The sequence below is a fragment of the Monodon monoceros genome, unplaced genomic scaffold (assembly GCF_005190385.1).
Source record: "Monodon monoceros isolate NGI ecotype Baffin Bay Population unplaced genomic scaffold, NGI_Narwhal_1 Super_Scaffold_16, whole genome shotgun sequence".
Taxonomy (NCBI): domain Eukaryota; kingdom Metazoa; phylum Chordata; class Mammalia; order Artiodactyla; family Monodontidae; genus Monodon; species Monodon monoceros.
In genome coordinates, this window is record NW_021703772.1 from 30,506,393 (window position 1) to 30,531,606 (window position 25,214).

At 38.3% G+C, this 25,214-nt stretch overlaps 1 protein-coding gene across 2 annotated transcripts in view; it reads right to left on the reverse strand.

The window, feature by feature from the left end:
* PARD3B (par-3 family cell polarity regulator beta) overlaps positions 1–25,214 on the reverse strand; it is a 1,035,739-nt gene that overhangs the window by 175,463 nt on the left and 835,062 nt on the right. For both annotated transcript variants that reach the window (XM_029225239.1, XM_029225240.1), the window contains one exon: positions 13,848–14,150. In XM_029225239.1, the coding sequence (XP_029081072.1) occupies positions 13,848–14,150 (303 nt within the window). The remainder of the gene's footprint in view (positions 1–13,847; positions 14,151–25,214) is intronic.

Here is a 25,214-nt window from a genome sequence, read left to right on the forward strand (position 1 = left end):
ACACACACACACACACACACACACACACACACACACACCATAGTAAAACTGCTGAAAAACCGAAGACAGAAAAATTTTAAATAAATCAAAGACAAAAAATACATTATTTTCAAAGGAGTAACAGTAGTCTGACAACAGACTTCGATGTAAACATTGGAAGCCAGAAATAATGGAATGATACCTTTAAAACGTTAACAGGCAAGCAAACAAAAACCCCCTGATAACTACATACCCAAAGAAAATATCCCTAAAAATGAATATGAAATAAAAACATTTTAAAACAAACAAAAACTGAGAGGATTTGCCACATTACAAGAAATACCATAGTAAGTTAAAAAGGGAAAAAGGAATAATATCCCAGGATGGACGCAAAGATATTCAGAGAGAAACAAGGAGAAATAGAAATAGTTAAAATAGATGAATAGTTAACATATAAAACAATAATTACATTGTATTGCAGGGTTCAAAAGATATGTAGATTTAAAATACATGAAAGCATAGCCTAAAAAGTAGGTGGGCTAAATGTGGTTAAAGTGTTCCAACGTCCATACATTGTTCAAGAAATGATAAAAGTACTAATTTATCTTACACTACAATAAGTCAAGAATGTGTGTTATCATCTCTTGAGTATTAAAGGTAATAAAAGAAGAGTGAAAGAATGTGTAACAGGGCTTCCTTGGTGGCACAGTGGTTAAGAATCCACCTGCCAGTGCAGGGGACACGGGTTCAAGCCCTGGTCTGGGAAGACCCCACATGCAACAGAGCAACTAAGCCCGTGTGCCACAACTACTGAGCATGCACACTAGAGCCCATGAGCCGCTACTGAGCTCACGTGCCGCAACTACTGAAGCCCGAATGCCCAGAGCCTGTGCTCCGCAACAAGAGAAGCTACCGCAATGAGAAGCCTGCACACTGCAATGAAGAGTAGCTCCCGCTCACCACAACTAGAGAAAGCCTGCATGCAGCAATGAAGACCCAATGTAGCCAGAAATAAATAAATTAAATAAATAAATTTTTAAAAAATGTATAACAAACTCAAACTCAAGGGAAAAACTGAATCACACAAAATGCTTGATTAATGATCTTGAAAAGGCAAGAAAACAGAGAAGAATAAACATAGAAAAGGTGGAACAAGTAGAAAATGAAGAGTGAAACAGAGATTTAAATCAAATTATATATGCAGAATCATTAAATGTAAGCAGCATATATACTACAATTAAAATACAGATAATTACCTGACTGGACATGAAAACAAAACCAAACCTAACTATATGCCTCTTACAAAAGACACACTTTAAATATAAGGATCCAGAAATATTGAAAGTAAAAGAATGAAAAAGATATACTAAGCAAAAACTGAGCAAGAGAAAGATGATATAACGATATCAGTATCAGACAAAGTAGACTTTAAAGCAGTAGTAATTACCAGAAATAAAATGAGATGAGTAATAATAATATATGGGTCAATCCTTCACGAACATATGACAATCCTAAATTTGCATGCACCTAATAACAAACTTCAAAGTGCATAAAGCAAAAATTGAGAAGACTAAAAGAAGAAATAGATAAATCCACAATCACATGAGGATATTTTAACTTTAAAACAGAAAGTAAAAAATCTACAGAGTTTGTTCTCTGATCACATGGAGTAAAAGTAGAAATCAAGAACAGAAAGATAATAGGAAAGTCTCCTAACAGTTGGAAACTAAACAACACACTTCTAAATAATCCATGGGTCAAAGAGAAAGTCTCAAGGGAAATAAAAAAATACAATGAACTGAATGAGAATGAAAATGCTATATATCAAAATTTATAAGATACAGCTAAAGCAGTGCTGAGAGGGAATTTTACAGCATTAAATGCTTCACTAGAAAAGAAAAAAAGTTTCAAATAACTAATGTAAGATCCCACTGCAAAAAATTAGGAAAAAAGAAAACAGAAAAACAAAGTAAGCAGAAAAATGGATATAATGAAGAACATAAATCAGTGAAATTTGAAACAGAAAATTAATAGAGAAAATTAATAAAATAAAATAGCTGGTTCTTAGAAAAGATCAATAAAATTAACAAACCTCCAACAAGACTGACAAAGAAAAAAGAGAAAAGAAACAAATTACTAAAATCAGGAATGAAACAGAGGATGTTACTAGACTCCATAGTTCAGTAAGGGACTATACTACCAATAGAATAATAAAAGAATACTATAAACAACTCCATACACATAAAATTTGACAACTTGGATGAAACAGACCAACTCCTAGAAAAGTAAAAATTATAAAAACTCACATAATATAATTTGAACAGCCTTATAATTATTAAGGACACTGAACTCCTCATTGAAAACCTCCCCAAAATCTCTAGGCCCAGATGGTTTTTCTGGAGAATTCTACCAAATGTTTAAAGAAGAATTAACATCATTTCTATACAATTTCTTCCAGAAAAAGAAAAGGAGGTAACACTTTCCTACCCATTCAATGAAGCCAGTATTACCCTGATACCAAACCCAAGGAGAGTACAAAAACACTCCAAAACTACAGACCAATATCTCTCATGAATATAGATGCAAAAATTCGTACAGAAATTTTAGCAAATAAAATTCAGTAATATATGAAAAGAATTATATACCACGACCAAATGCGTTTTACTCCAGGATGCAAGGTGGTTCTGTCTTTGAAAAGTAATAAATGTAATTCAACGTATTAACATGCTAGAGAAGAAAATCACAAGATCATACCAATTGAAACAGAAAAACATTAGGCAAAACTCAATACCCATTTATGATTAAAAAAAAAACACTCAGAAAACTAAGAATTACGGAGAACTTGCTCAACTTGATAAAGACATCTACAAAAAACCAAGCTAACATGATACTTAATGTTGAAAGACTGAACGCTTTCCCCCTAAGGTCAGGAACAAGTCAAGGAGTTCACTCTTGCGATTGCTGTTCAACACAGAACTGGAAGTTCTAGCCATTGTAATAAGACAGGCTAAGGAAATAAAGTTAGAAACTTACAGATAGGAAAGAAAGAAATAAAACTTAATGTTCACACAAAAATCTATTGGTGACTATTCACAGCAGCTCTGTTACCAAGCTGGAAATAACTAAAATGTCCCTCAATAGGTGAATGATTAAACTAATTGTGGTACGTCCATACCACAGACTACTACTCAGCAATAAAAGGAATGAACTACTGATATCCACAACAACTCAGATGGATCACAAGGGCATTATATTGTGTGAAAAAAGCCAATCTAAAAAGGTCACAAACTTCCCCATTTATGTGATTCCATTTATGCAGTATTCTAGAAGTGACAGAATTATAGAGATGTGAAACAGATTAATGATTGCCAGGGGCTGGGGATGGTGGAAGGAAGAGGGTGTATAACTATAAAGGGGTAGCAGGAAGGATAGCTTTGTTTTGGTGAATTAGTTCCACATCCTGATTGCAGAAGTGGTTAGATGTGTGATAAAATGGCATAGAACTACACACACATTGTACCAAAATCAAATTCTTGATTTTCATACTGTATTATAATTATGTAAGATGCAGCCACTGGAGAAAACTGGGTGACGTGTACAAGAGATTTCTCTACACTATATTTCAACTTCCTGTGACTTTATAAAAAGTTCAAAATAAAGAGTTAAGAAGTAATTATAAATATGTATAAACATGGCTATATATAATAAGTATATTGTTATGAAAGAAGCAAACAAAAATACATGAGGTCATGTTGGCAAGAACTGTTCATCCAAACTGAAAAAAAAATTTACTAAATGGAGAAGTAAGAACATTTTGGAACTCTCCACCCAACTTTAATTCACTCCTACGAGATTAACAGTACTCTTAATTGCAGAATGGTGTAAATGCCCAGATAACAGCATATATAATACTAGCTTAAACTTTAATGGTGCTTATTAACTGCTGGATGCTGGTTTTTTTGTTTGTTTGTTTTCATGTATAAACTCAGTTAAATTCTTGTAACAACAGTCTTAGGTAGGTACTATGATTATGCTCATTTTATAGATGAGGATGCTAAGCCAGAAAGAAAATAAGAAGGAGTTGTATAAGGATATCCAGCCAGGCTTTGCTCTAAGGATGGGCATGGCTTGTGCCCAGTCCACCTACTGACCTTGACATAGAAAATCCACTGTGTCTGCATTGAAGCGAATATCCCTCCTAGCCTTTGCTCAGAGGAAAGCCAGAGGCTGAGTAATAGCCAAGTTTGAGGGAATCCAGAGTGCTACTCAGGCTTGATTGAAAGTCTGTGCAAAACAATGGCTCTTGAACTCTATTTCTGCCTGGGTTCATATCAATTCCCAGTCAGATCTCCAGAGGGGAGAGTATTCTGCAGTGTATAAATATTAAAACATCTCTTTAAGATGTTGGACACTTATGAGTACTGACATTAAAACTATCTTTTACTGCCCTTTCTCGTCCCACTGATTATTTACTGTTCGAAAGGATAAACACAGGAAAGCAATTGACCTAACAATGGCTTATTCTTGATTACACATTGCATTAAATACAGAAATTATGAAGAGGGTACTTTGGAATCTGTCTCTAGCATCAGCAAAGATTGTGTAATGAGTAGGTATGTGGCTTCGCCTAATAGAGTAATGCAAACCTCAGGTCACAAGAGGCCTGGAGTAACGGTGGTAGATCAACACAAATCTAGCGCCACTACAGAGAAGTAGGTCAAAGCCTAAGGCTTCTGATACTTCTTTGTACCTCTATAGCTTTGAGTAGGATGCTTTGCACCTAACAGACATCTAATATTTTTTAATGGAATGAATGAATGAATGAGGGAGAGAGGGAGGGCAGGGTGTCTGGCAGGTGAGGAGCAACATGCATGCTCTTTGCACATTTAGTGGATTCCAACATTTGTAAACTGCAATCTGCAGTGATAAATGCATTTTGCATCATATCCCAGTATTCACTCACATACCCTGTATACTCTGTATACATATGCATATATGTATATACATTTTACATACATATATAACTTAAAGAAATTATGAAATAATTCTTACACTTATTACAATCTATTGTAATGATCTTTTCTATTCTTGTCAATCCTATTTTCTTAAAAAAATGTTGGTTGATCCCACTAAATTGATTTCAAGTTTACAGCCTGCAGTTTGAAAATCCCTAGCATAGCTGGAAGCTCATGCATGGATTTTGGACTCAGACCTGGGCTGGGATCCTGGCTCTGCCAACGTATTACCTATGTTACTATAGGTAAGATTCTTAATTTCTCTGAGCTGCTAGTTTCACACTTGTGAAATAGATACCTACTCTACAGAATTTCTGTTACTTTCCGAAACATAAATCTGAACAAGCTACCTCCATGTCAAGGGTTCCTTGCTGCTCTTGAGTCTAAATGCTTTATCTCAGATTATATGGCCTTTAACAATATGGCCTGTGTTCACCTCCATCTTTTTCCTCTAGCTGGCCCCAATTTACATACCACACTCTAGCTCTTCTGATATATGCAGTTCCCTAAGTGTACCATGTTTTCTCTTTGGGCCTTTGTCATGCTCTTCTGCCTGCCTGATTAATTTCTACTTGTTCTTTAGGTCACAATATAGATTCCAAGGAGTCTTCTTTGGCCACCCAGATCTGCATTCAGTGCCCTTCTCTTGTGCTCCTATAGCCTCTTTGGCTTACCCTTCTCATAGCATATCACCATTACTTTTCCAATATATAAGCTGCATCCCCCTAGAGGGCAGAAGACTCTGTATTTGGTTCTGTTCTGTGTTATCTATGATGTCTAAAAAATTCTGTATATTCCCTCCTACCTCTCTTGGTAAACAGGATAAGTTAGATGAATATATCCTCAGGATCAGGACATTTGTTCGAAAAACAGTCAAGTCAATGCTTAGATGACAGCTTTAAGAAATCAGAGTAACTCTTTGGCAAGCATTCCTCAAATGTGCTCACTTACTACCAGTGACTGGGGATGGCACAGGGGTGGAGGTCTTGGAAATGGATGGTCACTGAGTGCCAAACATCCTTACCTAGCTCATGCATAATAAAGGAGAAGGTTGTCTACATTTGTCACCCCTGGAAGTTCTCAACTTAGGCAAACGTAAGTCTAGTAGAGTCCCAAGAGTAGGGCTCTCAGAAGATGGAAAAAAAAAACTAATGAGAACATCAAGTTTTAAAGAGAGGGGATGGAGGAAAGTAGAGTTAATGGGATATCAGTTACTATTAGCACTTATCTGGTCATAGAGATTCTTTCATTAAGAGATTTCTCATTATTCTTTAAAAGTCACTTAAAAATTGATGGTAATATGTTCTAAGGAAAAAAATCTGATTGCTTTGTTCAACTGATGAATTTTAACTCTCTATGGATATGGCATTTATCACTGGGATTCCCAAACTGAACCAAGAGTACTTTGGCTCTGTTTGTAGAAACTAAAAAACACATTTCCAAATAATCTACTGTATTCACTGTTCAAATCCCTACACACAGCCTCACAAAGCTGTGAATCAGAAGTGAGAGCAAAAAAGCTGTTAAATGAAAGTAAAATTAACAGGAAAAATCACTAGAGAAAGAGACTGGGGACAAACACCAACAGAGGCATGAACCGTGCATGACAAAGCTGTGACTCACTGAAATATTAAACCTCTGAAGTCAAGCAACTGTTTGGGAAAGAGACATCAATGATCCTGCATTGCCCCAGGAGCACAAGAGATGTTCACAGCTGGCCATGAAGCTTTCCTGTTAACACTTTTCCTATCCTTCATCATCCTTATCTTTGAATTTCCCCAAACATACTTTTTCAGTATGTTTTCAGTTTTCCAGAAAACTAAGAATACATGTTCCCCACTTGCTTTACTTCAGTGATATTAGAAGTTATTCAGACTGAAATATTTGGGTCTTAGCTATAAAAGAGGGTCTACATAATAAGAATTGCCTCCCACAACAATATACTGAACAGCATCAATATATTGTAGCATCAATCTATAATTTTTGCATTACGAAATGGAATTAAAAAACAAAAGAAGAGATATCATCTAGAGGTAATCTGTGGTGGATTCCGTGGAGTGATTCCCTAAAAGCCATTAGAACTCCTTTCTCCCTTGTCTTTACTTACTGGAAAGATGAAACACTATTTCTCAGTACCGCCTTGTAACTACAAGAGACTTATAGGTTTTGCCAATGAGAAGTTGTTGGGGTCTCCTGGGAAATCTTTTCAAAGAGATGAACTTGACTGGCACATTTCATTGGCCATTTGCACTTTTTTCCTACTTTCTTCTTGGAGAGTGGACACAAAGTCTGGAGCTGCAATAGCCATCTGAGAATCATGAGGCAACATGAGAAAAAGGCCTAGCCGCTGGGGGAAAGTAGAGGAAAAGAAATGAAAAGAGGGCCAGGGCCACCTACTTTCCTTGAAGGTTGAGACAAGTATATCAGTTGGGTTTTCTACTGTTTACAGCCAAACGGGGTCTGACTGAACACACTGTTGCTATTGATAGCTCTTCTGAGGCCCCTAGAAATTTGGCTAGTCTGTTCTGTGGACAACTGTTGAGCCCAACTCTGAACCAAACGGACATTCAAGTAACATGGTAGGAAGATAACATCAGTTCTGGTGACAAGCTTAGGGACATCTAATGAGTTATGGTTTTTAACAAACAGTCTTCCACGATGTTCGTGGATGAACCGAAAATGCACACCAGATAAACAGCAGACTGGATTAATAGCTAACTTAACATCTGAAGGAGTATCAATTGATGGAGGTCTCGAGTGATGAGTTGCAGGGATTGTACCTGACATTGACCAATGATCTTATCAATAACATATACGAGTCCACAATGATTAAATATGAGGGTGGTATAAACCTAGGAAGGATAGCTAATATATTGGAGGACAAAAATCAATACTTTAAAATATCTTTATTGGCTATAACAATTGGCCAAACCTAACAAGCAAATATTTAACTTGGTGCAATGTGAGCCAATAATGACAGCTGATCAGTTGCCTTGTTAATTAGGCCACATTAACAAGTGTAAAGAATTAAGACCAAAGGATGTTAAGAGTCCCATCGATTTCTGTGCTTTTCTGACCATATCTGAAACACAGCATCCAGTTCTGCATGGCACGCTCAACAGAGGGCAGTCATAAACTTAGTAGACTTGAGTGTACTCAGAATATGGCTACCAAGAAGGCTAAAGATGTGGATTATGACATAAGACATGACTAAGATAGCTAGGGGAGTTTATACTGAAGAAATGATTATACTTCTCGAGGTTATGTATTTGTTCTCTTCATCCTTGTAAAGCCAGCTCTGAGCACAGAGCCTGCCTCATGTTGGAGTTCAATAAATGTTTGTTAATGAAGGTGGTCATAGCAGCCACTTCAAATACCTGAAGGGCTAATAATGAGGTTTAGATTCTGTGTCCAGGTAGGTTGATCCAGAATCTATGGTAAATGTTACTTGGAGCAAAAATTATTTATTGAGTGTAGACTCTTCTGGGAATTGTAGAGATAATGGTGAGCCAAAGCAGACAAGGTCCCTATCCCCATGGAGCCTGAACTTGAGGCCAATCATCTCCAAAATGAGCTGTGTGCACCCCGTCTGAGAGGAGGAAGAACACATTAGAACTATTACTTATGTTTAAAACAAAATCTCATTCTTTTATTAATTTCTATATTTGGTGTGTAATCTACAATGCATATATTAGTAAGGTAAATAAGTGAATATCACTTAGAAACAAATACACATATTTTGGGGAGTTAACACCCAAAAGCATTTTTACTGATGGGGTGTGTGGTTCAACATATCTGGCTAACTCTGGTAAAGAATTTCAGATAACCCCGTGGGGTAACGCAGAACCTCAACTGCGTCAAGGGCCACACACACTTCCCATTGCCCCTACTTGGGACTACTGTATCCTCACCCAGACATAAAGCTGTAATGGTCATATACTGTGGGGGCCTTGAAATGCTGGCATCGCGGAGGGAGCCTAATGCATTATAAACCCTAGGTAGTTGTCAGGCTTTGGGGACGGGACTTAACCCACGCTCTGTTCAAATCCTGGGAGAAACAGTCCCGGGCAAATGCAGTCTTTTGAATCCGACATGATGGTAGGGATTTTTTTAACCACCATCTTGTAAAGATGAATCCTTTATAAGCCAAGTGTTTCTCAGAAGGGCTGAGCATTCAGGGTCAACCCTTGAGAAGCAGGGAGGTAAGAGGCAGAAGCTGCCCCTATTCAGAAGCCACTGTGAACCACACAATATGACATGTTCCTTGGACACAGAGATATATGAGCAAATAGAGGTATACTTTATATAGATACCCCCAAAATGCAAAAGGTAAAATCGTACTTAAGCATCACAACGTGTGAGGCTGTTTATATAACCTTCCTTTCGCAGATGAGGACCAACTGCCTAGGCGGGGTTTCATTCCACGACTAAGTCTCACAGTTCGACCCTCCGTGAGCCCTGCCCTACCTCTCAGGATGGGGTCCAGACTCCTCACGGAGGCCCACCAGGCTCTGTCATCTGCCTTTTGCCCAGCTCTCTGACCCTCGTGTCTTATCTCTTGTCGTTACTCCTCTCACTCCGGTTTCTATTTTCTATTTTCTAGCGTTTCCTCTAGTTCCTCTAACACAGCGTGCTTCCTCTCACCTCCTGGCTTTCGCCCACACTGTCCCCTGTGCCTCCAACCCAGCAACCCCAGACTCAGCGGTCACCCCATGCTTCCCTTACAGGAGCACTTTTCACACTGTGTTCTCATTGCATGTTTACATTTGTAGCATCTACTGGACAGTAAGCTCCGTATGGAGAAGAAGGTCCCCGTCTTCCTCCTTGTTTCCTGATGGACCCAGTACTGAACTCAGGTCCTGACACTTAGTAGACACTAAATAAATAAAGTCTTGACTCCATGCTGTGCTATCTTGGGCAAGTTACCCAGTTCCTCTGGGCCTCAGTTTCTGCAATGATAATAAGAGAAGGCTATTCTGGATGGTCTCTGAATTCTCTTGTTAGCTCTGAAATACTGTCATGTAAAGAATTTCAAGGTTGCAAGCCTTCCCATCTTACAACTACTCTTCTCTCTCTTTACCACCATGCTCACTCAGTTCTCACTTCCTAATCAACTCTCTTATTGTAATTTTCCCTCTCCTCCTATCTAGCTATTGACATTGTTCTCTCTAAATTAATTAATAACCTTTGAGTGGCCATATCCCAAATCCTCTTTTTAGTCCTCATTCTAATGACCTCTCTGAAGCATTTGAAAATCTTACCACTGTGGTCTCGGCTAAACATCTTTCTCCTAGTTTTAAGCTAAGGTTTCTGGCTGTTTCTTATTTTCTCCTGTCTCCAGTGCCACTCTCTTATCCCAGACCCTTGCCACCCTTCACTACTCTAATCATATCTTAATTTATCTCACCATCTAACCATCTTCCTTTTTGTCTGCCATCAAGCTGGCAGAGCTATTTTCCCCAAATACAGATCTATCAGCTCATTACCTAATTATGGCATTTTGGTGGCTCCCATTGTGCACAGGATCACCCACTGCACACACACTACTGCTCATCCTTCTGGAGCCCAGGGCAGACACCACTATTCAAGCATAACTGCAGAACCCTTCTTTCTTCCTTTCTTTTCTTTTTTTTTTAATTAAGATTTTATTTTTTTAGAGCAGTTTTAAGTTCACAGCAGAATTGAGGGGAAGGTACAGAGATTTCTCATATACCCTCTGCACCCACACATGCATAGCCTCCCTGCTTAATAACATGCCCTGCCAGGGTGGTACATTTGTTAAAACTGTGAACGTGCACTGACACATCATTATTACCCAAAGTCTGTAGTTTACATTATCGTTCACTCTTGGTGTTGTACATTCTATGAGTTTAGACAAATGTATAATGACACGTATCCGTCTTTATAATATCACACAGAGTATCTTCACTGCCCTAGGAATTCTTTGTATTTCACCCGTTCATCTCTCCCTTCATCCCCAACCTCTGGGAACCTGATCAGAACCCTTCTTAACACAGATTTGCAGACAGCTACTACCAATTAATAAGTGTGAGTATAGGATGGAACCTATTCATTCACAGTTTGGCCCCAATCTGCTTTCCAGCCTCATCTCCCCTCACTTTCCTTCCCATCCACTCTCCATGTTCTGGGTGCTTCTGAGCTTCCCTAATGTGCCATGCCCTTTCTGGCCACTTCACCCCTGTACATGCTAATTAGTCTGTAAGGAAAACAATTTTTCTACTGTATCTGGTCAGTTCTTATGAATCCTTCCAGAGCCAGTTCAAATATCATTTCCTTTTGGAGACCTTTTGTGAGCAGCAGAGTTAGAAAAGAAAAGCTTCTTTTTCTTCTGTTTACATTAAGTTGCAGTTATCTATTTTTACATGTGTTCATTCCCTCCTCCCTAGAATATGACTTCCTCTGGAATGGGACCATATCAGTCATCTTTGTATCATCCCTAGAGCTTACAACAGTAGCTAGAACACAGTAGGTGCCAAATGAACACTTACTGAGTGAGTGAAAGTCTGTACAGGTGACTAAAAGAATGACAGTCCTCTAACTGTAAATAAGGTAGGGTTAGAGCTCAGAGTTCCTGCTCGTGGGCACTGTTCGGGATGCTGCCACAGCAACTCGCTCAGACTCACCTGGACCCAGGCATGTTGGAAAGTTCAGAACCTCACTGATAAAAACCAGTAATAATAATAATGACAATGATGATACGATGACGATAGCTAACGTTACTGAATGCTTATTATGTGCCAAGACAAAAATTGCTTAAGACTTAAAGAACAAGGAGCAGAACAATTTTTAAATACGATTAAAGATAAGAGCAGAATAAAGATAATTCTGAGTATAAAGAGTTACACTTTGATCTGTTATCCAAAAATACGACAACTGTCTAAAACTCCACTGAAAGAACCTTAGATCATTTATTAATACGAAGAGGTCAGAGCCAAAGGAAAGAATATTGCTTATACATGTCTGGGCTGGGCAGTAAATAACAATTTTTTTTCTCCCTGATATCATTCTATAGTGGCTACAGTTACAATTATCCTAAGAAATTTCTGTCCAGGTCAAATCTATGTGGGTGAAAATTAGCTTCAGGATAGAATCTTCTAGTGTCCCAAAGAACAGTCATAATGTTTGGCCAAAAAAAATAAGCCTTAGGTGACAGAAAATTGAGGAGTGATAGCATTGACTGTTGTATACTCCTCTTAGAGACTTTCAATGCACATTAGCCACTGGGGATAAGAAGAAAGAAGTAAGAAAACCTGTTCAGTGTGGCTTAGCACAGAATTCTCCACGTGCATTGGAGGAGTGGACATTTTTAAACAGAATGCTTATTATTTATTTTCATGGAATTAGAATTGGAAATATTGGCTTTGGAGGTTCCTAGAAACAGTTCTGCACTGGGATTCTAGCAGAGGGCACTTGCCATGGGGTTTACTATGAAGACCTATCTGATTTAGAGAAGGGAAGATTGGCTGTCGTCTGGGCCAGAAGAGACTCATGCCTGGTATCATTATTTACTCGATAAAAATTCAACCCTTTATAAAGGCTTGGGAGAAAAAGGCCAGCTTTTAATCAGCCCTCTGAATTAACAGTTTTGTTATGGCTGTCTCACAAAGTCACAGGAATTTATATTTTCATTCTATCCCAAAGAAAAACTTGACCATCTTTCTTTAATACTATCAACCTGGAGGCTTGACAGTAAGGATTAAAAATTGCTCCTTCCTTCCCACTTGGTTATTGGAAAGGCTCTGAAAGGTAATCAGTCTTGTGAAGCTGCACTTCACAGTCTGCATAAAAACGCCATGATTTTCCTTCCTCTCCCCAACCTAATTGAAAGTGCATAATATCACCCAGCTGGGGAAATGTAAATGGTAAACATATACGATATATCACGCCATCACACAAAAGCTGGTTACTAATAGGGACTGGGTGGTTGTCAGGACCAAAGGGAATCTGGAAAACAAGTCATTTTTTCATCTGGAATGAGAGCTCTTTGTGCCTGCCACCCTTCCCCCCTCATCTCCTCCCTCCAGACTTCAAGTTACAGCAGATTAAACCAAGGTCAGTCAATTCATTCCTTCTGTGTGTAATTCCAAGGGTCACCTAACAATATATATTGACTAACACTCTCCTATACCAGCCTTTCAAGGGATAAGGCATTTTGCTTTTGGCAGGAGGTGGGGTTGGAATCATCTTGTTCCCTACCTACTTCGATTGTACTGACAGATAGTCCTATTATCTCTTTCCTCAGCCGCGAAACCTAAAGATCCTTGGCCTTGTCACCTCTTATCTTTCTCTACTTCATCAAACTCCTATTGCCAAGATTATCTCCTTTCTACCTCTGATCACCCATGAATATCTATGCAGGATCACACATGCCTCCAGCAGAAAATCCCAATCTTTGCAAAGTCTTCTGGAATTCTGAGGCTATCTATAATTACACCCACTTAGAAGTCACCACTCTCTTCACTGACTCTTCACCTCCAAGTGTCATGCCATCTTCTTGAATAAGTCTTATATAGTAGGGCTCTTAGGAGAAAGGACAATATTCCTTCAAAGTTTTATCACTAGCTCTCTGTTACAATATTCCTTCAAAAATTGCTCCCTGTTGCCTCATGAACTCAACTACTACTATTCATTCATGCCACCTTAGAACTGTCAGTTGCTTTATTTTTGATGGCTGATACCTTACGGGTAGGTCAAAGCATAGCATTTGTCAAGGGTACTGTGCCATTTCAGTTTTAATAGATTGAAGGATATATTTTTATCTGCTTCAGCAGTAGAGATGATTTGAAACTTACTGAATTAAAACTACATTCATCTTTCAATAAGTTATATTACCTGTCAACTGGCACTGGTGGATGGTATGGCTTGTTGACCTTGGCATAGAGACCCTCTAAGTGGTCTCTCTCTGGAGACAGTGGACGGCCATCCCGAGGGTACCCCAGTGGTCCAGCCCGGGGGGGAGACGGAGACCTATAGACATTTGCTGGTGCACATGCTTCCCGGAAGTGGTTTACTCTGGCATAGTTGGGGTCCATTTCATCATCGTCCATATCATGCAGTGATCCAATTGCACCAGCGGCATAATCAATAAGACCTCTTGCTTGCTTTTCCCTTAGCTCCTGATGTTTTGCCCCAATCCTGAAAAATGCAGAACAAGATGTATGTGAGTTTACATGCCGATACAATGAGAGACGCTCCTGAATCTATGTTAATTCCCCCTAGTCAGTCACTTAACAGTCACTTTCCTGGATACTCAAGATCACACCATGCAGAAATGCCAATAGCAGATTCCACAGGATTAATTTTATATCTCTGACCTTTATTTGTTACAGGGTCTTTACTTTTATAGCAATGCTATAGGTATTTTAATATCCTGCCCACTGATGACTGGGCTGATTGCAGAGTCAGAGGCTGACTTTCAGTAACATTTCCTCCCTATAAATGGGAACGGGCCATCTTTGGTGTAATATTAAAGAAGTCTGACTTGGGACAGGGATGCATGTTCAAGAGCCCATCAGAATCTTATACTTTGTCTGTGATTTTATCATTTGGTGACTTTGAGTTCTAGTGTATTCTTCTAAAGAAAAGAGCTTGCAAAAATTGATTTAAATATGAAAAAGAAATACAGGGGCTTTCTGGTCACTAAAAGCAGTGGGATCAGAGATAATTTATGAGAGACTCTAAGTTTTTTGGTTACACAAATGGGGATCATTGTGTTTCATTATCCAGGGGCTAGGGACAGAGTAGAATAGTGAAGAAATTAATAGGCTCCTGACAGAGACGAATTGGCACATATAAGTGAATTAAACACCATTACTGGCAGAACTCCACAGCTCTAAAGCCTTTAGTGATATTACAAAATGCCACGGCTAATCAGTGTACTTACTGTGTAGACTGGGAATGGGAGCAGAAAAAAATACTTTGGTGGATTACAAATCCAACTGAATTTTGAGAATTTTTCATTTAGTCTGGAAAGTGTTAGGCCAGGTCTCCTAAATTCCCAGTTACATGTTAAAATGGAAAGGTCACTGTGGCATCTTATTGGACGATGGTGATTCGATGGTGTCAGGAGGTGTCCTCCACTAATGAGGAGAGAATGTATCCTCACATCACCGGGTAAACAAGGTACCTTGTGTACAGGAGGAGAAAAATAAGACGATGCTGGCTCAGGTGGTGAAAGAAAGACTCAAGAAAGGATGGGGATAAATCTGAAGAACTAGGCTCAGAAAATATGAGAGGACCATAGACTAGAAGTGAAAGATCTATATATGCCTGGAAATGTATATTGAAGGCCTGGATGAGTGAAAAAACAGAAACTGAATTCTCTCAGTATCTTTTCCTCTTCAAATAAAAACAGCTATTTTTGCACATGGCAGCTAGTCTTATTTTACAGAACATCAAACTCTTTGTAAAATTCTTTAAAAGCCATGATTTTTCAAGGTCTTTTCCCTTTTGGCAGAATGGCTTTTTTTTCCCCTTTGAGTAGAGAGGAGGAAGGAAAAGTAAAAAGATGAAGAAGAAGGTTTAGGACCAAAAAAACAGTATCTTCAAGTCACAACAGATGAAAATAAATGCCAGGATACATTACTGCGTATCTCTTTTGACTAGGTCAAATCACGTACCCTACACGTGAGTAATGAGAAGAATTTATATCTTGTGCAAAGGGGAGCTTGAATCTCCAAGGGATTTTGAATGAAGATGAAAGGAAGATTACACAGCAGGGTACCCGTTAAGAGGCCCTGCCTGTCCTCTTTCAATGCATGTTAGTTCCAGATTCATGGATGTTTGTTTTGAATAATTTTTGATGAAGAAGATAACCTGCTCCATTCTGCAACAAAACAATCTTTCCAGGGACGGTGCAGACTGGATTATTGGAGGATGCTTGCTGCACTGTGATGATATGGCTGGATTTCCATTGCAAATAGAGCACAGGACATCAATAAAGTTAGGGGGTGGCATTTTGTGTGGTTACTATTCCTCCTAAGTGGGATGCCTTCTAGAGAAATCACTCAGCAGAAAGATGAACATCTCATGGCTGCCACACGGGGCTACACTGGTGCATTAATGAAAGAGGAAAACACCAAGCTTGACTTTTAAAAATCACAGAAATAGAACACTAGAATCTGTGTTCCTTATTTCATCATTTCTCCTTTTTAGAGGTTTTCTCATTAATTAAGCTTGCTGAGTATGTAAAGATTCTCAGATGAAAAGTTACTCCATATAAGCAAAGCAATATTTTACCTTGTATTTTTCCTTTCTAAAACAAAACCAAATTTCTCCTCTCTGCGCCACAGAGTGTTTCAGTAACTAATTTCATATTAATCACTCAGTAGGTGAAATAGTAATGTCTGTGAACCGTCATTATTATGCCATATATCAGGATCTCTCCGCGTGGGGGAGGACAAGTCAATCTCTGTAAAGGGGTGTATGGAAGCAGAGAAGACTCTCTCAAGAGAGAAATGTCAAGGAAATATATATTTTTTTGGTTGTTCTGACCTCCCTCTGTTCCAATTCAGTGTGAGAATTCTAATTGTTTATATAGTCATTTCCACGTGGATGTCTCCTTACCACTGGGAACTCAACCTGTTAAAATATCTATTTTTCAAAATAGTCCTGGATAATATCCCCTTTTGATTGGATGGTACCACCAGCTTCCTCATTCTCTCTAGCACACTTGCCTTTGAATTGTTTAAATCTCCTCTTTGTCTCTTCCCCTACAAAAACATTGTTATTTCTTTTTTCCATTATACCTCTTGGATAGCCTCTTTTATTTCCATTTCTTTAGCCACAGTTTAGTGTTCAGGCTTTATATTGCCTGGATCTGCACTGTCCAATATGGTGGCCATTAACCATATGATGCTATATAAATTTAAATTGGAATTAATTACAATTAAAAAAAATTTAAATTCAGTTTCTTAGTTTCACAAACCACATTTCAAGTACTCAACAGCTACATGAGCTAGGGACTACTATATTAGACAGTGCAAATATAGACTAATTCCGTCACTGCAGCAGGTTCTATTAGACTGTGCTGGCTAGATTATTCTAAGATTTTTTGGACATGTCACCATATCCCACTTTAATCTGTACCTTAAAAGGTGATTAGAATAATCTTCCTCAAAAGAGCATTTATATCATATCTCTGTCAGATCAAGGATCTCTAACAGAAGATTGTGATAAATGATAGAGTAAGAGTATGGTTATTCTATTTTGTTCCCTGAGCTCTAAATGAATGAACAATTGAGAAATTGGGAAGAAAATTCCATCTACAATATAATTAGAATACATCCATAATCTTAAAACATGCAATGAAATTCAAACTCAATCCAAAAGGGATAGTATATCAAGAGTTGATATATACCTTTGTCTCTAGCAGGGTAGGCATTTTACTGAGAGTAAGAGAAAGAGTTCAGAGGACTATAGACAACAAACTTTTACTTAGAAAAAGAGAGTTTGAAGACAGGGGTAGGACATTGGGATTGTAGGGTAAATCTCTGTGAGGTTCCAACCTCAGAAGGGAGAAGAGGCAGGGTTAGAAGAGACAGATTTCCACTAAAAGAGAAATTTCCTTCTACCCTGAAGAAACTTCATGGAGGTAAATGGGGAGAAGAGAAAAGAAGCATGAACCTGCTTTGTAGCTGACAGGGCAGGATGAGCAGAGCAGAGATAAACACGAACCCAGCAACATAAAACCTTAAGTCATTTAAGAGGCTTCACTAAGCAGGCTGATCTCTTGTTAGGGTGATGTGCTCTCCCAAAATGGAAGGCCATAGAAAACAAGCCCTCAGGGCAGTGCACCCAGCAGACCAGGCAAGAAGATATTTTGAGAGAACACATGGAATTCAAGTGGCTGGTGACCTTAGATCACTGTGCCCTGTCATCTAACATTATATTTTAGTACAGATTTCTGAAAAAAAAAAAATTAAACACCATAGAACATGGAATTAACTTAATGGGTGATAATAAGCGTTAAGAAAATTAAATATAATAAAAGAGAAAATATTAGGGGTTATTGCATATAGTAAGCATTAAGTATTGTGTCAAGAGAAAAATCAAGTCATCTAAAAATCCAGGCAAATTCAGGCTGGCCTCAAACATAAATAAAGACAAAAGAAAAACGTTTTCAGACATTTACAAACTCAAGAGAATATAACGCTTGTTGACCCATCTTGCAAAACTACTTAATAATGAATAGCAGCCAACCAAGAATTGAATCCAAATGAAGAATTCAGCCCAGCAAAGCTGCGGAATGACAGGTGTGGAGGTGAGCAAAACATTCATTCAAATATAAAATGAAGGCTAAACATTTGTAGGAAGAATAATTACAGAAAAATGTAAATATTATAAACTCTGACAATATAAAAATATCACTATGAAAATCAGAAGCTAACAAGGAGGTGATTTAGGAGAAAGCATTCCTCACCTTTTAAAGCAGGCATCTGTAGTTACTGCTTAAAGTTGATAAATCAGGAAATGGGTCATAGTATATGAAATACAATTACAAAAAACCCAGTAAAACAACAAATTATCAGCAGAAGAGAAATACACAAAACAAAACCACAACCATAGAGTAAAAAATAGAAAACAGAGGAAGCAGTAAAAAAGAGAGTAACAAAATATGATAAGATTGATCTATTATGACAATAAATGAAAATGGAATAAATTTCTTTATTATAACTAAAGGATCCCAGATATGATCAAAAAGAAAAACACACTACATGTTATCATAATGGTGAAAAATAAGATACAGCCTATATGTGCATTATAGGGGAAATTAAATATTGTACAATTTAAAAATAGGGTCATGCTATTCCTATATTAAAAAGAAATAAGATATACATATGGGTCTAGATATTAGTGAATATTTGTATGTATATGTACATATCTTTGTACATGCATAGGAAATGTCTGAAAGGATACACAAAAAATTCATAAAAATGGTTGCCTCTGGAGAGTGGAATTGAAGGTATACTGTTTGCATTTTTATGTCATATATATTTAGGATACTTAAAAAAGTTTTTTAAATATAAAAAGTCCCAGGCTTCCCTGGTGGTGCAGTGGTTGAGAATCTGCCTGCCAATGCAGGGTACACAGGTTCGAGCCCTGGTCTGGGAAGATCTCACATGCCGCGGAGCAACTGGGCCCGTGAGCCACAATTACTGAGCCTGCACGTCTGGAGCCTGTGCTCCGCAACAAGAGAGGCCGCGATAGTGAGAGGCCCGCGCACCGCAATGAAGAGTGGCCCCTGCTTGCCACAACTAGAGAAAGCCCTCGCACAAAAACCAAGACCCAACACAGCTATAAATAAATAAATTAAAAAAAAAAAAGTTATCTTTAAAAAATATATATATATATATATATATATATATATTAGAAGTCCCTTACAACTACTTACTAACTGTTGTAGTGAATCAAAATTGAAACAGAACAGAACAAAACAAAACAAAACACTAAACAGGTACCAGCGGGCATCCTTTGTCTTCCAAACCTGATTTCTTATGACTCCATTATCAACTCAGTTATGCTAACGATTTTCTTCAAATTACTATTCATTGAACATTTATTTGGTCCCTTCCAAATCAACTGCTTTGGCCTAGAGTACCCATTCTCCACCAATCAACTATGGAGATGAGGCTAAACTCACTCATTTACAGCTCCTCATAGACCTCAATAATTCTCCTCCTCCTCTCCTACTTATGTATCCAGCAAATTCTCTATTAATCTGCAATTGTTATATGCTACTTTGTAAATAAACAAAACAAAATAAAAATCTTTTATTGATGCATTTCTGGATATTCTGCTTCTATAACTAGCCTACAAGCTCTTTGAGTGTCATGTTTTTCTTTCTGCTAATTTTGACTGATTGATTTATTCACTCATAGCTACTGATATTGTACTGTATACCAGAAAGAAAAAAGGAACAATTATCAGTCCCTGGCTCATTATCAAGGAGATATAAACAAGTAATAACAATTCATTGGGAAAACAAAGATACTGCATGTACAAAGGGTAAGAGTCAATTCAGCTTAAGGGTTTTGAGGAAGAATCATGAAGGCAGTGCCACATGAACTGGGCTTTGAAGGAACTTATTCCAGGAGCAGGGAAGAGATATGGAAGTGGTGTGAGGCACTCAGTCAGAGAGAGGGACACACGCAAATGGGCACAGATACGCATGATTTACCTAACGCTGGGGTGTAAGTCTGATGTGGTGGGACACACTGGTTCGAGTTATCCACCTACAGCTCCACCACCAAAGTAACACATTTAGTAAAAGTTACTGGCAAACTTCTATTAGGTTTATGTAAGTTTGCCTAATATTAAAATTTTTGGTGAGGAAAATCCTATTACAACTTTTTTGTTGGTTTAACCATTTATTATAAAATGAAAAAAAGATACAGAAATTCATACAAAACAAATCTATGGATTAAAGAACTGGTATAAAGCAAACATATTTGTAACTATTACTGAGGTCAAGAACTCGACTTTTGTGGGATACCCCAGAAGGTCTCCATGTGTTCCCTCTTCATCACAAGCACGTATATATTATATAAGTATCTCCTTTCCTCCACATTAAGAATCCTGTTTCTCAAGACACAGAAAATGCTGGAACTACGTATCACATGGTTACAACATGCTTTATATTACACATATAATAGTTTCAAAATAACAATACCAATAGCACCACTGGTATGGTTATTAAAAAGAGTTAAACTTCTCTTTTTATAAGCTCTTCCCCATATCCCTCCATTTTTGTAGTTGTACTATATTTACATTGTTGAAGCATATAGCTGCTACATACTATACTTCTACTCAACTCTCATTTAATCTTGGTTCTATAAGTAACTCATAAGGACCACAATCCTAATGTCAGTGAACATGCAGTCATTTCTAGACTCCTCAGGAAGAACTCATGGGATCGTGTTGCTTAAGTTGACAACAGTATACCCTTTATATTTGAAAGCCAGTTTTCCTGGACATAAAATTATTGGCTCACCTTTTTCTCTTGACTATTTAAAACATGTGACTCCATCCTCTATTTTCTATGACAAAGTGTTGCTGATGAAAAGTTGGAGGACCGTCTAATTTTATTTGTCATAAATTACTTATAAATAACTTGCTCTTTTTGCTTATCTGGTCAAATTATTTTATTTGCTTTTCTTTAAAGTCTAATAATATTACTAGAAAAGTCATTTCGCTTTGATAACTCTTTCAGTATGTACTTTTACATATACTTTTAAATTTTATATCGGGGAAGTTTCTTGAATTATAGCTTTTATTATTAATGTTGTGTGATACAAGTTGGATATAAAAAATCAATTGTGTTTTTATATACTAACAGTGAGCAATCAGACAAAACAATACCATTTAAAATAGGATTAAAGACTATTACACACTTAAGGATAAATTTAAGAAAAGACACTGAAAACAATAAAATACTGATGAGAAAAATTAAAGAGGATCTAAATCAGTGGAGAGTTATATCTTGTTTGTGAATCAGAAAACTCAATTATTAAATGACAATTCATCCAAATTGTTCTACAGGCTGAATGTCATCCCAACCAAACTCCTAGCAGGTTTATTTTCCATAGTTATGTGATTTTAAAATTTACTTGGAAAGTTAAAGGGCCAAGAATAACCAAAACACTTAGCAAAATAAGAATAAAGTTGGAAGACTTACACTATTAACTTCAAGACTTAACTATAATGCTTCTGTAATTAAGCCAAAGGTTAGACATATAAATGAATGGAACAGAAAACAGAGTCCAGTAACAGACTCATACGTATTCAGTGAAGTGATTTACAACAAAGGTGCCAAAAAATTCTATTAAGAAAGGACAATTTCTTCAACAAGTGTTACTGAAGAAAGAAACTAGATATCCATAAGGGAAATAAGAGCCTTGTGCCTTACGTTATACCATAACAAAAATCAATTCAAGATGCAAGATAGGCCTGAACATGAAGGCTATCACAATAAAACTATTAGAATAAAATAAAAGAGAATATCTTCACAGCCTTGGGGAAGGACAATAGAGTACACAGAAAACATGAGTCATAAAAGAAAAAACTGGTAAATTCGACTTCATTAAAATCAAAACCTTCTCATTAAAACAAATCAAGAAATGAAAGGCAAATGAGAGAAAATATTCGCAGCACACATATCTAACAAAGGATTTGTATCAAATATATTGAAAAAAATAATTGCAACTCACTAATAAAAAGAAAAATGACCCAATTAGAACTGGGCAAAAGGCTTCTACAGATACATTACAAAATACGATCTAGAAATGCCCAATAAGCAAATGAAAAAGTGCTCAGCATTATAAGTCACCTGAGAAATGCAAATTAAAACCACAAAGAGGGCTTCCCTGGTGGTGCAGTGGTTGAGAGTCTGCCTGCCGATGCAGGGGACACGGGTTCATGCCCCAGTCCGGGAAGATCCCACATGCTGCGGAGCACCTAGGCCCCTGAGCCATGGCCACTGAGTCTGCGCGTCCGGAGCCTGTGCTCTGCAACAGGAGAGGCCACAACAGTGAGAGGCCCGCAAACCCAAGAAAAAAAAAAAAAAACACAAAGAGACACCCCTACTAAAATGAAAAAGAATGACAGCATCAAATGTTGGGAAGGATGTGGAGCATCTAGAAATTTCATATACAGCTGGTGGATGTATAACACAATATAATCCCCTTGGGAAAAGATGTGGGATTTTGTCAAAAAACTAGACATACACTGAAGCTATGACCCAACAATTTACCACTCAGTTACTAATACAAGAGAAATGACAACATATTTCCACAAAAATCCTTGAAGAATGCCCAGTAGTAGCTTTATTCATCAAAGCAAAAAATGGAAATAACTCAGATTCATCAGTAGGAGAATGTATAACCAAACAATGGTATATTCATACAATAGAATATAAATCAGCAATAACAACAAATAAACTATGTAGTGAAATACTCAAGAACAGGGGTGAATCTCAAAATTATCACGCTTAGTGAAAGAAACCAGACACAAAGGAAGAACTTACTACACGATTCCAATTATAAGAAATGCTAGGGCTTCCCTGGTGGCGCAGTGGTTGAGAGTCCGCCTGCCGATGCAGGGGATGAGGGTTCGTGCCCAGGTCCAGGAAGATCCCACATGCCGCGGAGTGGCTGGGCCCGTGAGCCATGGGCACTGAGCCTGCACGGCCGGAGCCTGTGCTCCACAACGGGAGAGGCCACAGCAGTGAGAGGCACACGTACCACAAGAAAAAAAAAAAGAAATTCTAGACCAGGCAAAACAATCCTATGATGACCAGGAACCAAGATGGTGGAGTAGAAGGACGTGCTCTCACTCCCTCTTGTGCTCTCACACCAGAATCACAAAGAGCTGCTGGACAATCATTGACAGGAAGACACTGGAGCTCACCAGAAAAGATACTCCACATCCAAAGACAAAGGAGAAGCCACAAAGAGAGAGTAGGAGGGGCGCAATCACAGTAAAATCAAATCCCATAACTGGTGGGTGGGTGATTCACAGACTGGCGAAACTTACACCATAGAAGTCCAACCACTGTAGTGAAGGTTCTAAGCCCCACGTCAGGCTTCCCAACCTGGGGGTCTGGCAACGGGAGGAGGAATTCCTAGAGAATCAGACTTTGAAGCCTTGTGGGAATTGATTGCAGGACTTTGAGAGGACTGGGGGAAACAGAGACTCCATTCTTGGAGGGCAAACACAAAGTAGTGTGTGCACTGGGACCCAGGGGAAGAAGCAGTGACCCCAGGGCAGACGGAACCAGACCTACTGAACCAGACCTACCTGCTAGTGTTGGAGTGTCTCCTGCAGAGGTGGGGGGGGGTGGCTCTGTTTCACCGTGGGGACAAGGACACTGGCAGCAGAAGTTCTGGGAAGTACTCCTTGGCGTGAGCCCTCCAAGAGTCTGTCATTAGCGCCACCAAAGAGCCCAGGTAGGCTCCAGTGTTGGGTTGCCTCAGGCCAAACAACCAACAGGGAGGGAAACAAAGTTTTACTGAGCTCTGCCCACCAGAGCAACAGTCAGCTCTACCCACCACCAGTCCTCCCATCAAGCCTCTTAGATAGCCTCATCCACCAGAGGGCAGACAGCAGTAGCAAGAAGAACTACAATCCTGCAGCCTGTGGAAGAAAAACCACATTCATAGAAAGATAGACAAGATGAAAAGGCAGAGGGCTATGTACCAGATGAAGGAACAAGATAAAATCCCAGAAAAACAACTAAATGTAGTGGAGATAGGCAACCTTCCAGAACAAGAATTCAGAATAATGATACTGAAGATGATCCAGGACCTCGGAAAAAGAGTGGAGTCAAAGATCAAGAAGATGCAAGAAATGTTTAACAAAGACCTAGAAGAATTAAAGAACAAACAAACAGAGATGAACAATACAATAACTGAAATGAAAACTACACTAGAAGGAATCAATAGCAGAATAACTGAGGCAGAAGAACAGATAAGTGATCTGGAAGACAGAATGGTGGAATTCACTGCTGTGGAACAGACTAAAGAAAAAAGAATGAAAAGAAATGAAGACAGCCAAAGAGACCTCTGGGACAACAATAAACGCAACAACATTCACATTATAGGGGTCCCAGAAGTAGAAGAGAGAAAGGACCAGAGAAAATATTTGAAGAGATTATCGTCGAAAACTTCCCTAACATGGGAAAGGAAAGAACCACCCAAGTCCAGGAAGCGCAGAGAGTCCCATACAGGATAAACCCAAGGAGAAACAGGCCGAGACACATAGTAATCAAATTAGCAAAAATTAAAGACAAAGAAAAATTATTGAAAGCAGCAAGGGAAATACGACAAATAACATACAAGGGAACTCCCATAAGGTTAACAGCTGATTTCCCAGCAGAAACTCTACAAGCCAGAAGGGAATGGCATGATATACTTAAAGTGATGAAAGGGAAGAACCTACAACCAAGATTACTCTACCCAGCAAAGATCTCATTCACATTTGATGGAGAAATCAAAAGCTTTACAGACAAGCAAAAGCTAAGAGAATTCAGCACCACCAAACCAGCTCTAAAACAAATGCTAAAGGAACTTCTCTAAGTGGGAAACACAAGAGAAGAAAAGGACCTACAAAAAGAAACCCAAAACAATTAAGAAAATGGTCACAGGAACATACATATCGATAATTACCTTAAACGTGAATGGGATAAATGTTCCAACCAAAAGA